This window comes from Cygnus atratus, chromosome 24, assembly GCF_013377495.2.
Source record: "Cygnus atratus isolate AKBS03 ecotype Queensland, Australia chromosome 24, CAtr_DNAZoo_HiC_assembly, whole genome shotgun sequence".
Classification (NCBI taxonomy): domain Eukaryota; kingdom Metazoa; phylum Chordata; class Aves; order Anseriformes; family Anatidae; genus Cygnus; species Cygnus atratus.
In genome coordinates, this window is record NC_066385.1 from 2484640 (window position 1) to 2499273 (window position 14634).

General features: G+C 49.1%; 1 protein-coding gene across 1 annotated transcript; it reads left to right on the top strand.

Annotated features, from left to right (window-relative positions):
* The first annotated feature begins 3950 nt into the window (after nt 1–3950).
* Nucleotides 3951–10216, top strand: RAB29 (RAB29, member RAS oncogene family). The gene is made up of 5 exons (XM_035561644.2): nt 3951–4414; nt 6235–6306; nt 7550–7731; nt 8855–8976; nt 9657–10216. The coding sequence occupies exons 1-5, from the start codon at nt 4027–4029 to the stop codon at nt 9772–9774; spliced, it is 882 nt and encodes a 293-aa protein (XP_035417537.1). The 5' UTR covers nt 3951–4026; the 3' UTR covers nt 9775–10216.
* Nucleotides 10217–14634: the final 4418 nt, after the last annotated feature.

Here is a 14634-nt window from a genome sequence, read left to right on the forward strand (position 1 = left end):
CATAGCCGTTGTCTGAAGCGATGTTACAGTGAAGATACTGACCCCTCAGATCATACATGTAGGAAGCCCGCCCTGCGCATGTCACTAGAGGTGAAGGGTTGCTTTTTTCGCTTCATAAGCGTCTCAAATGTTGGAGGTAAGGTTCAGATTTATTTTACTGAGCAGGCACCTTCTAGCAGAGTACACCTTGTGGACGAGGGCATGGAGTTACCTCCTTTCCTCTCTACCCTGTCACCTTCCTCCCTCCTGTTTGCTTTCTGAATCCCTCCTGTGCCTGGCCTCCAAAGCACACAGAGGGATTAGTGAAGGTAGTGAGGAAGCATCCTCCGTACCAAAATGCCCGTTCCTGTGTGCCCACAAGGAAAGTGAGCGACTGCAGAGCCCTGAGATCTGGCTGTGAGCAGGCTGCTCTCTGCTGACAGATTTAGGCTCCCTTTGCCAACCATCTGGCAGCATCTGCATCTCGGAGACTGCAAACTGCTCGTGCACCAAGCTTCAGCTCCTGCTGCATGCAAACTGATGTGCTCTGCGCTTTGCCTGAAGATGCTTTGAGCTCTCCCATCCATCTTCCTCCCCTTCCTCCTGCTAGTGCTCTGCGGGAAGATCTGCTGGAGTCGTGGTGGGTGCCAGCCTCTCCTTTGTGCTGGTATGGGCACTGCGATATTCTTCTGACAGTCTGCACAGTTCAGTTGGCTTTTCTTTTTGGGTGGATGGAAAAATAAATCCTATTTTGTGCATTAAGGCTTTCTTTCAGCTGCTGCGTGCTGCTGACGGGCCCATTGCAGCTGGGAAGAAGCCACTCAGTACCTTTCCCTGCAGAGCCTGAGGCATTTCAGACTTGGGAGCGTTAGGATGCTGGTGTCCCTTGGAAAACCACTTCTGCGTTCGGCTGCTGGTGTTCTCTGTGGGTGTAGGAACCAGCTGGAAAACATCTCAGTGGGTGCAGTCTGACTTTTGAAGCCCTGGGTTCTTAGTGCAGCTCTGTACTGGCCCGTAGAAAAGGAACCTGCTTGTCCTTGAGCAGGCCCGCGAAATCTGCAGTCAGTGACAGCCCAGCACGTGAGCACTGGCTGAGCACTGTGAGCGCAGGGTTCCCTGCTCAGTTTTCCCACCTCCTTTTTGTGCTGTTCAGCTGGGCGATGGCTGAGGCACCTTCTGTTGCTCTGCTTGTGCAGCCTGGAAGGACTCGCGTGCAATAGTCAGTGAAAACCTGTTCTGGCTGCGTGACCAAGGTATTTGTAAATGATCCTCCTGAACGCTGTTGGCACTTGGTGCTTTTTACTTTTCCCATCTGGATATAAATCAATTCAGTAAACTGAGTGCAGTTTGATGTAAGCAGATCTTATTGACTTGGAAACTTCACTCAGTTACACCGAGTTTAAATGATGTGCTGAAGCAGACAGCGCTATTAAACAGCCTCTAATGCATGAACATAAATTGAATGCATGGGAGCAAGCTCTTAACATCTGTCAAGGATGGGAAAAATACAGTATCCCATGGAACTTAACTTCAGTGCTGTGGTACCCAAAGCTTGGGGAGCTGCCAGCATGCCCTCAAACTCTAGGGAGATGCCTACAGCATTCAGCATAGTAGCACCTTGCATCCCGATCCTGAAATAACAGCAAAAGCTCTCATTTTAGTTAGCTCTGAAGGCCTGGAGCACAGCAGTCCTGCTCCGGGCACTGCCTGTCCTGGTTATTCGCAGGCCCAGACCGTAACCTGAAAGCTGTTGAATTTGTGCCTGCCTGTAGGCTGCTGCTTCTCTTTTGTGCTTAAGCATGCTCCTCACAGCAGAACGCAGCCATCCTTGCTTGGCTTAATTTCCTCAGTTCGGTTAACTTCTGCATTTCTTGTACAGGCCTTACTGAAACCAACACTTGTCTTCTCCTTCTGGTTTTCCATCCCAGCAGTGCTGGGCATCTCTGTGCTGAAAAACGGTGCAATGTGGTGCTGGGGATGCTGAGCTTCATCCGAAATAAGGCCGGGTTGGAAGATTTGTTTGTTACTGTGGACAGCACAGGAACTAGCTGAGCTTTACAGCTCCCTGCCCAAGTGCAGACCGTTTTTCTTTCTAGATAAGGAACAATGCAGTAACAGCACGTCCCAGCCCAGAGCCCTGCTTGCAGAGTTGGTCCTTTCTCTGAAGACAAGCATGCTGGAAAGGGAGCTCAGGGTTAGTGCGTGGGAAGCCAGTGCTGCAAAGCCCCAGAAGCAGCAGTATCTAAATCAAATGTAGTCAGGCTCTTGTGCGCACTAGAGAGATTGCTGAGGGACCACTCTTAGTAGAAGAATCCTTCTGTGCTTCAGTGTGTGAGTGTGCTTCAGTGTGTGAGCACAGAGTTCTCCCTTCTCTACTGCCTTAGCTGTTTGCAGTGGTCAGCAGGCAGAGAGCTGGCCCTTGCCCCATCAGGCTGCCCGCTCTCAGACCCTAAGAAGAGCAGGCGATAGATTTTTGAAAGATTAGAAAGATTCCCCTTTCTACCTTGCTGATGTAGGGCTTGCTTTCCCCTTCTCCATCTTTGCAGCATATCGCTTGCGGCAGTAGCTCTGAACCTCGTACTCTTCACCCTAGTGACTTGGCTTCTCACAGGTCTAATTTGGCCACGGCTCTGTTTAAAAAACAAACAGAAAAACACCAAACAACCAAAATCTCACACCCACGTATGGAAGTCTCAGCCCAGAGACTTCTGGAGTACCCTCTGCTGCTCACCTGATTTCTCTGCCTAATGTTGAGGAATAGATATAAGATTTCCTTCCATTAACATGTAAGCTTTTACATATATATATATATAATGTATGAAACTCTGCCGGTCTTTTGTGTGTCACATCGCTATTTAGTTCCCCAAGAAAGGATTTGTGCCCGAGGAAGAATCTGCTGCTCGTGGTCTCCTGTAAGATGCAGAGACCCAGAGGTGATGAAGAGCTGTCATGCTGCTGGGATTGGTGGTGCCTGTAAAATTCGTATAAGGTGGGGTGAATAGATCAGGGAAGACTCTAACTTAAAATTTCAGAATGTTGATGGACAAAATGTTTTCCCACCAGTTGCACTCAAATGCATGCCTACTATACAGCTGACTGCAAATGAAAAATCCTGGTTTACTCTTTTTATTAAAGGAAAAAGACTGTCTTAATTATTTATAGTTCCTATAACTGAATTGACAGATGTCAACTTAACTGATAAATTATATTTCGTTAAATAAAGATGACATTTATTTATGTGCACTGTGGTGTCTTTCCTTCATAAGCCTCTTTACAAGGTTGAAAGTTTCTCTTGTGTTTTGCAGCTTGTTCTAGCTTATCCTGGAGGCCTTGTGGTAGGTGGTGCAGGGAGAGTTAAGAAAATAAAACGAATTGTTGTGTGTTAGGCAAAACACCATTAGTCAAAGTGACAGGTTAGCGGACGGGCTTCTGCCTTGCCTGTGGTGGGGTCCAGGCAGCTGCGTGCAAGCTCCTGGCAAGAACGGCGGCTGTTTGCTCTTCGGCCTCTCGCTGTGTACAAAAGCCCTTCCCTGGCTCCGCAGGCTCGGCCTCTGGTCCCTGGGGGCTCCTCGCCTGCGCCTTGGTTAAGGCGAGCAGGACACGGGGCTTCTGTGCGATTTGGGGGTGTGTTAAGCAGCCCCCTGGCTCTGGGGGAGTTGGTGGCCCTCAGAGGGCTCCATGTTCCCTCCAGCTGTGGGAGTTGCTCCCCGTTGGCATGGAGTGATTCCCCTGTGGGGCTGTGCCTGGCCAGGGCTCTGCTGCCCCCCTTCTTCCCCATGCCCCAAATACCAGGGTATTCGGGCACGGGGTGGCCGCCTGGGGCTCCCTGGGGGGGATGGATTCTTTTCCCGCTTAGCTTGCGGGGAGGAAAGCAGTGGGGGATCCCTGCGGCTTCCTGAGGGGGGAAGTGGAGGCACGGGGCTCAGCAGTGCGGGGTGTGGGGGAGCTGCGCCAGGGCAGCCTCAGCCTGCACAGCCGGCAGCATTTCTTCAGTGTGAGGGGGGTCGGGTGCTGGTGGCTGCCATCAGCCCCATGCCTCGTTAACAGATGGAGCCCTCGTTAAAATGCTTTAACTGGCTGGCCCTAAAGCGCTCAGGCCCTTGGCTGATCTCCGAGGGTCCCTTCAGGGCTGTTCCACTGCAGAGAGGACCCTTGGGGCGTTCAGTCCCAGAGGGAGAAGCAGCCGCAGGCCTGCGTGGTGGCGAGGCTGAGTGCCACGGACTACATGTCCCGGCAGCCCTGCGGCCGGTGGCGGTTCCGCTGCTGCCACCTGACCCTCACATGATCGCAGCGGGCGGCTGCAGGGCCGGGATGGGGCACCGCGACCGCATGTTCAAGGTGCTGGTGGTGGGGGACGCCACGGTGGGGAAGACGTCGCTGGTGCAGCGCTACGCCAACGACAGCTTCAACCGGCACTACAAGTCCACCGTGGGAGGTGAGCCCCGGGGGCCCGCAGTCAGGAGCCAGCACCCTGGGGTCGGGGGCTGAGGTGGCGGTGGATGGGGAGAGCCCCGCGGCCTCCCTGCAGCCTCCTGCCTGGTCCAACACGGAGCTTTGTCCTCTGTAAAGTGCGGTGGGGCCCTCGCTGAACGCGTCCTGTGTTTGTCTCCAGGCCCCTGGCCGCAGGGAGGACGCTGAGGTGCTGGGACGCGTTCAGAGAGGAGCAGTGAGAGAAGCTGTTGGGAAACGGGGAGCGGGGTTGAGGGGCTGGGGGTGTTTGGTCCGGAGGCTGAGGGCAGAGCATGTCACTCCTACAGCTGCCTGCAGGGAGGCTGCAGCGAGGAGGGGATGGACTCTTTTCTCAGGTGACAGGAAATAGGACACGAGGTAATGTCCTCAGGTTGTGCCAGGGGAGGTTTAGTGTGGATGTCAGAGAATTTCCTTGCAGAAGGGCACCGGGACGGGCTCCCTGGGGTGCTGGTGGAGCCCCCATCCCAGAGGTTGTTTCAGGGGTGCGTGGATGTGGCACCAAGGGACGTGGCTTAGTGGTGGACCTGGTACTGTCAGGTGATGGTTGGACTTGAGGATTTTTAAGGCTCTTTTCCAGCCTAAAAGATTCTGTGACTATCACGTTTGTTTCTATTCAGCATCCCTTGCTGGTAGGCTGTAGTGGGAAGCTTGCCCCTCTCCATCCCTGCAGACATGGGAACCCTGCAAGGACGTGTGACACAAAAACTGCCCCTCCGTAGTCACCGCGTTTTGCAGCAGAGGTACAAAATACCGCGTTTTGCAGCAGGTCTCAGCCGCAGCTTCTGCTGTGCTCCCGCTGCCTGCAGCGACCTGTGGCACCCCTGCAGTCCAGCCGTGCAGGCTCGGGGTCCCCGTCCTGCCTGCCCCAGGAGCAGCCGCCCCAAACACCCAGCCTGCGATTGCTGCCTCGGCTCCTCAGCAGCTTACTGACCAGCACGAAGTCACTGCTCTGAGGTGGAGCACCTGGGAAGACGATGGGGGAAACACCAGCTTTGTAACAAGGAGGCTGGGAACAGGATTAAATAGTTCTTTAACATGAACGTAAATGAGTAACCTACAAGGAGCAGGTGCTGAGGCTTTACCCGGTGAACCTCTCTGAGGACCCAAACTAGTGGGGGCTGTTTAAAATTTATTCATTAATCCAGAGGGGATTAATTAGTCAGAAGCTGAAAACACCGGAGAGCCACAGCCCAGTGGGGCAGCAAATTGCAAAGTGCTTGGGGTCACGCCTGTGCTCCCAGCAGTAAGAGCTGCAGGATTTTTTATTTCTGCTTTTTTTTAATGAGGTCCGAGCTTCAAAACGTTCCAGGCCTGCTGAGCATGGAAGGCAGCATTGCTGGGCAGTTTCCTTCTGCAGTGAAAACCTGATGCATCGTAATCCGAGGAAAATGCAGTGGTTTCCCTTTCTGCTCTCTGTGTTTGTTAAGGATGAGCTGCAGGTCGTGGTGAGCAGCACGCGGGAAGGAGACACCGGGCTCCACATACCTACCAGTGGCTGAATGGTTTAGGCAGTGCAGAAAAAAACACAGACAACTGCCACAAATCCAGCATTTTATTGGCATTTTTCTGAGCTTCCTGTAGTATTAGGAATTTTAAAAGGGGGCATGGCGCATGGTTAGCTCTGATCCTTTCACTTCAAACTCCTGCTGGTGCGGGTGCTGGGCCGGTGCGAGCTGCCACAACCGGGACAGCGGCGCTGGGAGGTGGTGAGGGGCTGTGGAGGAACGAGCCCCGTGGTGCAGAATGCCCCTAATGAGGTTTCCTTTCTTTTGGGGGGTTTTCCAGTGGATTTTGCTCTGAAGGTGGTCCAGTGGTCAGAGTCAGAGACAGTGCGACTTCAGCTCTGGGACATTGCAGGTACGTCACGCGAACCACGAAGCTGTTCAGGAGTAAATTTAAAGCTCTTGAGTGCTTGGCTTTTTTATTTATTGTTATTAGTATTATTTTCCTCCAGTAGGAGTCTGCTGCAAACATAAATCCTAAAAGCCTATGGATTCAAGGGACAGGACTGTCCTGGTTTGCAGTGCTGTCTCTAGTTTGCAGCAGTAGTTTTAATATTTAATCAAAAACTCATCTGTAAAGAACACGGAAGCATAGACGATAAATTCTATCAAACCTTTATTTTCAATTGCAAAGGCACAGCAGATGAATGGGGAGAGAAGCTGATCTGTAACTGGGTGTATAACCTCCCGGCTCTGAGTCTGGTGTGCAAATTCTGATTTCTGGCACGGCAGCCAGGCCCTATGCCTGCATGTGTAACCCCACTGAAGTCTCTCCGGTCTGGCTGCCGGGACCAGAGGGGCCCGGGCCGTCGCTCCCTGGCTGCTCAGTGACCTGTGCGAGCAGGGCTGGGGGTTTCCTTGGGAACAGGCGTCCACCCCGGAGCGGAGCGGCAGAGGCCAGCGGGCAGCGGTCCTGGAAACAGGACGCCGTGCCATGCCGAGCCGTGCTGAGCTGGGTTGGCAGGCCTGGGTCAGCAGTGGGGCACCTTTGGGGGGGCCTTTGGGGAGAGCCGGCCGTGCAGCCCGCTCAGCCGTCCTCAGCTGCCCTAGTGCTGGAGGGCAAAGGCCAGGTCGGTGCCGTAGCAGCTCTAAAATGGCACCTCTGGATGCAGGGAAGCGAGAAAAACAGGGCTGTGGGTGCCTCTGTTTTCACCGTTCAGGCGTGCGCGTCTGGAATCTCTAAAAAGAAAACAGGAAGGAGAAGTTTGCTGCAAGAGGATTGCAGCAAGAAACTGATTTCGATTTCAGTCCCCAAAAGACGTTTAAGATTTGGAAGGCAGTACGGCTGCCCTTATCCAGGGGGTGCGCATCCAGGGGATGCGAAATTTAATTTAACTTGTTACACTGGGAGTCAGGCAAAACATTTCTGGGACACCTGAGTGGCTGGGTCGGGGTTACGAACTCCCAGTTTGTCGCAGTTCCCTGCACTGCTGAGGCTCCGAGGCGGGATGCATCTCAGTGCCCATTTCCTCGTTACTTAGTGGAGGTTGATGGTGTGAGCTGAGGAAATGAAGTACCCTCATGGGCACGTAATTTCCATGAATAAGTCTAAAAAACGGTAACTTCTGGGGGGATTTCTTTTCCTTTTGATCCTGAAGGGCAGGAACGCTTCACGTCAATGACGCGGCTGTACTACAGGGAGGCGTCCGCCTGCATCATCATGTTCGATGTCACCAACGTCAGCACCTTCAGCAACAGCCAGAAGTGGAAGCAGGATCTGGACAGCAAGCTGACGCTGCCCGACGGGAACCCTGTGCCTTGCCTGCTGCTGGCTAACAAAGTGAGCAGCTTGAGACACGCTCCGTGTGCGTGTACTTTGCGTGTGCGTGTGCGTCTGCCTGGGCTTTCCCAGCTGCAGAATGGAAGGAGACACCTTCTGAGCCTTGCCCTGAGCTGTACCACAGCCTGTGGGCTTTTAATCCTTTCCTTATGTCTTTTGAATTTTCTTTCTCTAGCAAGGATTCTCCTCCTTATTTAGGAGACTGGTAGGACCTAACGCTGGATGGCACTAAGGAGGTGTGAGCACCTGCTTTGTCCTAGGATGTTTCTTCTGCTTCTGGAGCTAGAGATCTGTACCTCCGGCACTGAAAGCTTTTCTTCTTCTTTCTTGGTCTTTAACGTGCCTGGGGAAGTTTGTGCGCGACAAACTTGAGCTGCCAGAGGGATGGCTACTTTTCGTTTGGGTGCAGTGTCAGGTTTCGCCGTGCAGAACGGGTGCTGTCTTTCAGTGATTTATTTCTCATTCATTTAAAAAGTACCTTTCTGTTCCTCGCGTGCCAGCGTTGGCTCAGCAGCCATTTCCAGATTCAGTTTGAGACTTGCCTGGTTTGAGAGAGTCTAAAATTGGAGACGAATCAAAAACATGAGAGGTGGGTGGGAGAATGGCTTTTCTTCTCCACTTCTTCACAAGCAATGAACTGCGATAGCAATTTTACAGTAACATTTGGGCCTGCGTTAAGGAAAGCCGTGTGACTGCCCGGGCTGCACTCCCACCAACACGAGCTCCCTGGGGCAGGTTTTCTCACTCTCTTTGTGCTGCCCACTGACATCCATGGCATTGCCTCGGTGGCACCACGCCGGTAAAATCCCCTTGGTGCTGCTAGGCCTGGCAGATTTTGGACGAGTGACAGTGCTTTCTTGTCCTGCTCTGGAGGAACCTCCATTCCATGCGTGCTTGGCTGAGGTGTGTCAGTGAGATGAGATAAATGTACTGCTGCTTGCAACATCCCATTAAGAACCTTGCCCTAAGAGCGCTCAGATTGTGATCTCGGAGATGCATGGGGCTGAGCCCTCCTGCTGCCTCGACACAGGCACTGTTTGGGTGAGGGGAGAGGTTTTTTTTTTCCTCTCCCAGCTTAAAAATTAAAAGGCTGAACTTAAAATGACTGACTCTCCTTTTACAGTGTGACCTTTCCCCATGGGCAGTGACGAGAGAAGAAGTGGATCGCTTCAGCAAAGAAAACGGCTTTTCTGGCTGGGTGGAGACGTCTGTCAAGGAAAACAAGAACATTAATGAGTCCATGAGGTAGGCACAATGCCTCGTGATGCATCTCAAGAGTTAATTCCCTCTCTCAGACACCGCCATCTGAGGTGAGGGGAGATGCTGTCAGGGAGTAACAAATAGCAGCAATAACGTGCAAGTAAATCTCCTGGAGGGAAACTGAATTCTAAAAGGTCAGAAGTTCTGTCCCTGGTTAAGCTCCAACATGCTTTTCGAAACAGAAATGCTTTAATCGGTACCAGGGATGGGTTTTTTTCCGTATGCTGCCTTCTACCAGGAGGATGGGGCTTCTTGTGCAAATATATTAGAAATTCTTTTGTGATGCACTAATCCTTTAATAGAGAATTTGGCTTGTTCTGAAAGGTGAGAGGCAGCAGCGATGGGCATTCAGACCGTACCTGAGGTTGGGCAGTTTGTCCCTAGGAAGCTGGTTGCTGCGTCCCAGTCCTCAGGCATCAGTTATCATCACTGCAGCCTCCCGCTGCTGCCAGGTAGTAGCAGCGGTGCTGCTGTCAGTGCGGATCAGGCTCCTTAACCTCACTCTTCGGTCCTTAAAGTTCTGGAGTTGTGTGTTCTTCTAAAAGGAGTTATTTCTATTTGTTTTATTTTATTTGGTTCTATTTTTTTGTATTTCTTCAAAACTGTGTGGCCCAATGCTGCTTGTTTAAGAAAAAAAAACAAAGTCACATATGTTTGTCTTCCAGAGTCCTGATTGAAAAGATGATGTCCTCGTCCACCCGTGATGGAAGTTCCTCTGCTCCTGGGAGTGGGGATTACATTAACATAAAAGAGTCATCCCCACCAGGCTGGGCTTGCTGTTAGGTGCACTGACTACACCATCTGCTTGGGTCTAGCAGCAATGTCCTTTTATTCTTTCTTGTATTTTTTATTTTATTTTTTTTTCTCACTTTTTTTTGTTGTTGTTTTTTTACGTGATAGTGAACTGTCTTCTCTTTAGTGCATGTTCATGCTCGGTAAAGCATTGCTGCAATGACTGGGAGAGAGAAGTGGAAGAAGGCTGAGAACAGGATTCCTCTTTCTTCTCGTGTAGCAGCATCTGGAAGCTCTGCTGCTAGTCATGTAGCACAGCCTGTGTTCAAGCACATGGCTTGGATTAATATTTTTTAAATTTTAGCACTTATCTTCATCTTCTCACGTGTGACGACCTGTCCCGGGCAGAATGAAGGATGTGGAAAGTCTATTTTTAATATCGCTGCACCTTTTATTCCCCACAACCCGCACCCACTATACACAGTGGCACCACTCCAAAGCGTTACAGTGCCCTTTATTTCATGCACACGATGTTCAAGCAGTCTCTCTGTGCCCGTGGATTCCCAGTGCGGGATTGCAGCAAACTCCTTACTTCGTGCTGTGGAACTACGTACCTGTGCTGGCACGTCGCGGAGAGACCAACGCACCTCAGCCTTGTCACCAACTGTCCTTAAGACGTGAAGCCAGATGTGGGTTGTGACGGTGTCCCACTTTACCAGACGTGTAAAAATAACCGGTGTGTGAATTGAGAATTTATGCAGCACAGCCCTTACTCACGTGTACACCGACTGGGGGGGCTTAAAGCACAGACCTCGACTTTGTGCCAAGAATTGCCCAGTTGCCTTCTGTTCGTTCATTCTCACTCACCCTCTGTCTAGCACAATCCTACATATTCTGTTCTGCTGCCACTTTATTAGGGCACTGAGAGCTGAATGAGGAATAGGTTGTAAACTCCTTTGTATGACAGAACAACAGTTCTTTTCACTTTTAGAACACCCTGTATCCTACAATCTCAAATAGCTTTGCAATTGCTGATGAATTGCCTTCGCACAATTATTCTGTAGCGATGAGTGAGTTTGGTAGCAGGGATGGCGCTGGAAACACAGCTCTCTGAAAGCCCACCTGCTGGTTTTAGTGGTCCAAGGGGGAAGCAAAGGAGAAGACTTTGCAGGGCAAAAGGAAATGAAGAGAACCGCTCCCTACTTGCCTTTTGATGCCAGCTTTTCCTAGCACGTCCCCCAGGTATTCACTGTTGTTGAGAACGGTTCTTGCCAACAACAAAAAAAACGGGTAAAAGCACACTAGATAGTTATCTTAGAGGAGTTATTAGGAACCTCAGTCTGCAAGGCTGTCGTTACGTAGCGTTGTATGCACTTTATATAAGCGTGCGATGCCGTAGAATTGTCTTGCCTGGGTTTTGGGTTAGGATTTAAACAAGTGCTCTTCAATTATGTTTTCCCTTCCCTAGCAGTCTAAATAACCAGAGTGCTGAGAGATGAAAATATTGGAAGATATTGGAAAATATTGGATGAAAATATTTCCCTTCAGAGCATAATTTGAAAACAGGACAATAAATCGGTTAGTCCTGATTCATGCTAATTTGGGACTGATTCTCTTTGGCAAGGTATTCCTGTCTGTCTTTTCTTACCCTATATAATCTACGGAGGCAGAAGGCAGTGAGAACAGGAACTGATTACCTTCACTGAGCACAAAAGAATGCTGAGTTTTTGTTATCTGGAGTTGAGAAGGACAGGTAAACGGTAAGGGCTATGAAATTTAGGCCTAATGTTGTGTTACGACTATTTTATTAAAAGCTAAAGTAGCTGGGGTAGGATTCTGTTGTGCAAAAATTGACAAATTCAGCTTTATAAGCACTTAAACATACCTTTTCCTGTGCCACTGGATTCACTGTAGAAATACATGAAATGTGTAGAACTGGTTAGCAACAAAACTGAACTGTCTCGTTGAATTCTACTGCCTAAACATGGTAGGCAAAAGGAAAAAAATCTTATTTTTTTTAATCATCCTGTCAGTATTTTTAGTCCTCTGTGAAATATGGGGAAAAGGGTCTAATTTTTAAAAAGATACGTCATGAAGCTGTTAATATTCGTGTGTTATTTATTGATTTCTGTATGTGCACCTCAAAGCGTTTGAGCAAAGAGGTCAAGTGTTAGAGCTGCCTTAGCAGATGAAGAAATCGAGGCGGTGGAAGTCTCTGCCCAGGACCAACTAACTACTCAAGTCAGTAAAAGCTGGGAAATGAACAGGAATTTTGTAACATGGGTTAAAATGGCTTATTTATACCTTTTGTATATCGGTTTGTTACATACCAGTGTCTCTTTAGTATCTGGACCTCTTGATTTTTCATAAGTGCCACTCAGAAACAAGCAAAAAGCCCAAGGAAGAGCTTTTATGATTTTCTTTTATTATGCATAATTTCTGCTGGGCCCAGAGGTTTCCGGTACCAGTGTATGCCTTGGCGGTTTGTTTGTTTTTTTCCCACACTGCTTGTTAACATCTTAATAGACACAGCAGACAAGTAAGTGTAGAAAACCAAGCCTGCACAACAGAAACAGTCGTTACTTGAGATCGCTACAAAAACCCAACCAGACAGGAAAACGATTTTACTGTGCAGATGTGTGTTTTTTTTTTTTTCAGTTTGCTCTGTGGCACATAAGGTGCTTAAAAAAACCTGACAAACCACCCCTCGATTTAGTCCTGTAAAACAAATGGATTCAAAAGCCCCATCTAAACATGATTTTTTTGCTGTGCTAATTTGTGAAGAATGGTTACCTGTGAAATTGATTCTGCCCAGCTTGTGCTGGTTGAAATAACACATTTTTAAAACAACCGAAAAGGAAAAGTAAACTTGAGAGAAGCTAATTTTTGGAGAGATATTGTAAACAAAGTTAAGTCTGGTTCATACAGACCAATAAAAACTTGATCTTTCAGTATGATGCAGAAAAGCATAGGCTTTATTCTGATGAGTTGTGCGTCACTGGTGTCTCTGTTAGGAACAACCTGTTTTGAAAACGACGCTTGATTTTTCCTTTCTGCAGTGCCTTTTTTGACTTTGTACTCTTTGTGCGACTCTGGACCAACTGTACCTATTTCATTCCCTTCCACGTGTTATTTCTCATTTCTATAACTCTAATTTGCAGTCATGGGACACAAAAACACAACAAGTTTAGCTTTATATTTAATATGTTGATGAAAGCAATCTATGGGTCCACAGAGCTAGGAATTTTTGCTGTAATAGAATTTGAAATCATGAGGGGAGACTACAGTTCAGAAATAAGTCAGCAATATCGGAATGGAGCTTTTATTTAAAAACAGTTTGCAGTTATGCACAAGTATTTTAGAGACAGGGTTCTGATTACTGTAAAGTTGCAGTATTATCGTGTTTATATAGAGAGAAGAAACTGCTGGGAGGTTTTCTCCATATCAATCAGTAACTAATGCACTATTGCAGAAGTTTGAAATAAAAGAAGTTTGACACTGCTCGTGTAGTAGTTGTTGTTTTCCTGTCTCAACAGTCCTAAGAAATGGGTTCAGGAGTCCAACACAAAAACAGTATTGCTATCAATAATAGGAGATGTATAAAGCATACAATGTGAACTGCTCTGTGCTGCCAGCAAAACAAATTAGATCCTTTTCACTGAAACATCTTTCTGTCCCGATTATTGTAGTCTTATTGACCTACGAGTGGGACATAAGTATGCAAAACTTTTGCATCTGCGAGTCAATCATAGTGGCTTTTAATCCAATATATCCAGCTAAGAGGAGAAAGAAAAGAATTCCTTGATGTGGCTGTCTGTTAATACGCCTTCCTCCTTATGGCTCATTAATTCACACAGTGCATTTTGAGGCTGGCTATGCAGGCAGGCAGTTGCTCTGAATGCCTCTCTTTCTTTCCTGATCAGCTTGATTTTCATGAGTATTGACTTGCACGAAGGACAGGGCACATCTGAATTGATCAGAAAAATGGCAGTAATTCCAAAGGGGGCAAATTAAGCTCGGGAAAGGCATTAAATGAACTCAAATTACTCCTATGATTAGGTAAAAGCTGACCATATTTCTAGTGTCAAACCAGTCTTCTCAGATAACCCCAGATCTAGTAAAATGTTTTTAAGTACTGTTTGTAGTGAAATTGAGCAATAAGTCTCTGTAAACATTGAAGTGTAAAGCAAAAGCAACTTGCTGTTCCCGAAGCTGCCATTTTCACGGGCAATGGAGTATGTTTTATTTTGCCATGGCAAAAAGCAGCTCTTTCTGATCATAATGAATAATTGTGGGTTTCTAGGGGATTAAAAGCATAATGAACCCCAAACCTTCCATGGACTTTCTTGTATTTTACGTAAGTTGTGCATGTTTTTTGGATCTGCTGACCGGTGCGGGCAAACGTGGCGGTGCTAATGCAATCAACACCGATAACGAAATCCATAGTTGCTGAAAACAAGAAAAATAAGAACTTCGCACTTCAGTACTGTCCCAAAGAGGCAGGGCGATGTCGGAGCGAAGGCCCGCAGCCTCCCCGCATCCCCTGCTGCACACACAGCCTGGGACCTGCCTCAGGCCTCGAGGGGAAGCAGCGAGGGTTTGTTTCCCGGTGCCCCGGGGCAGCCTGGCGGAGCTTTCCCAGGTGAGCATCCCTCCCTCCTGGCCGCGGGCAGGCTGCCATGACAAAGGGGCCGCCGCCTTGCTCTAACCTCGCTGCCTAAGCTGCGCCCAACCCCGCATCGCCTCAGGGCCGGGGCCCCGCAGCCCCCTAAGGCACGGCGTGAGGCGAGGGGGGCCTCGGGGCCGGACCCTGAGGTGACGGGGGGCTGCGGGGCCGGGTCCTGAGGTGATGGGGCTCCGTGAGCCCGGCCCTGAGGCGATGGGGGCTCCGTGGGCCCGATCCTGAGGTGA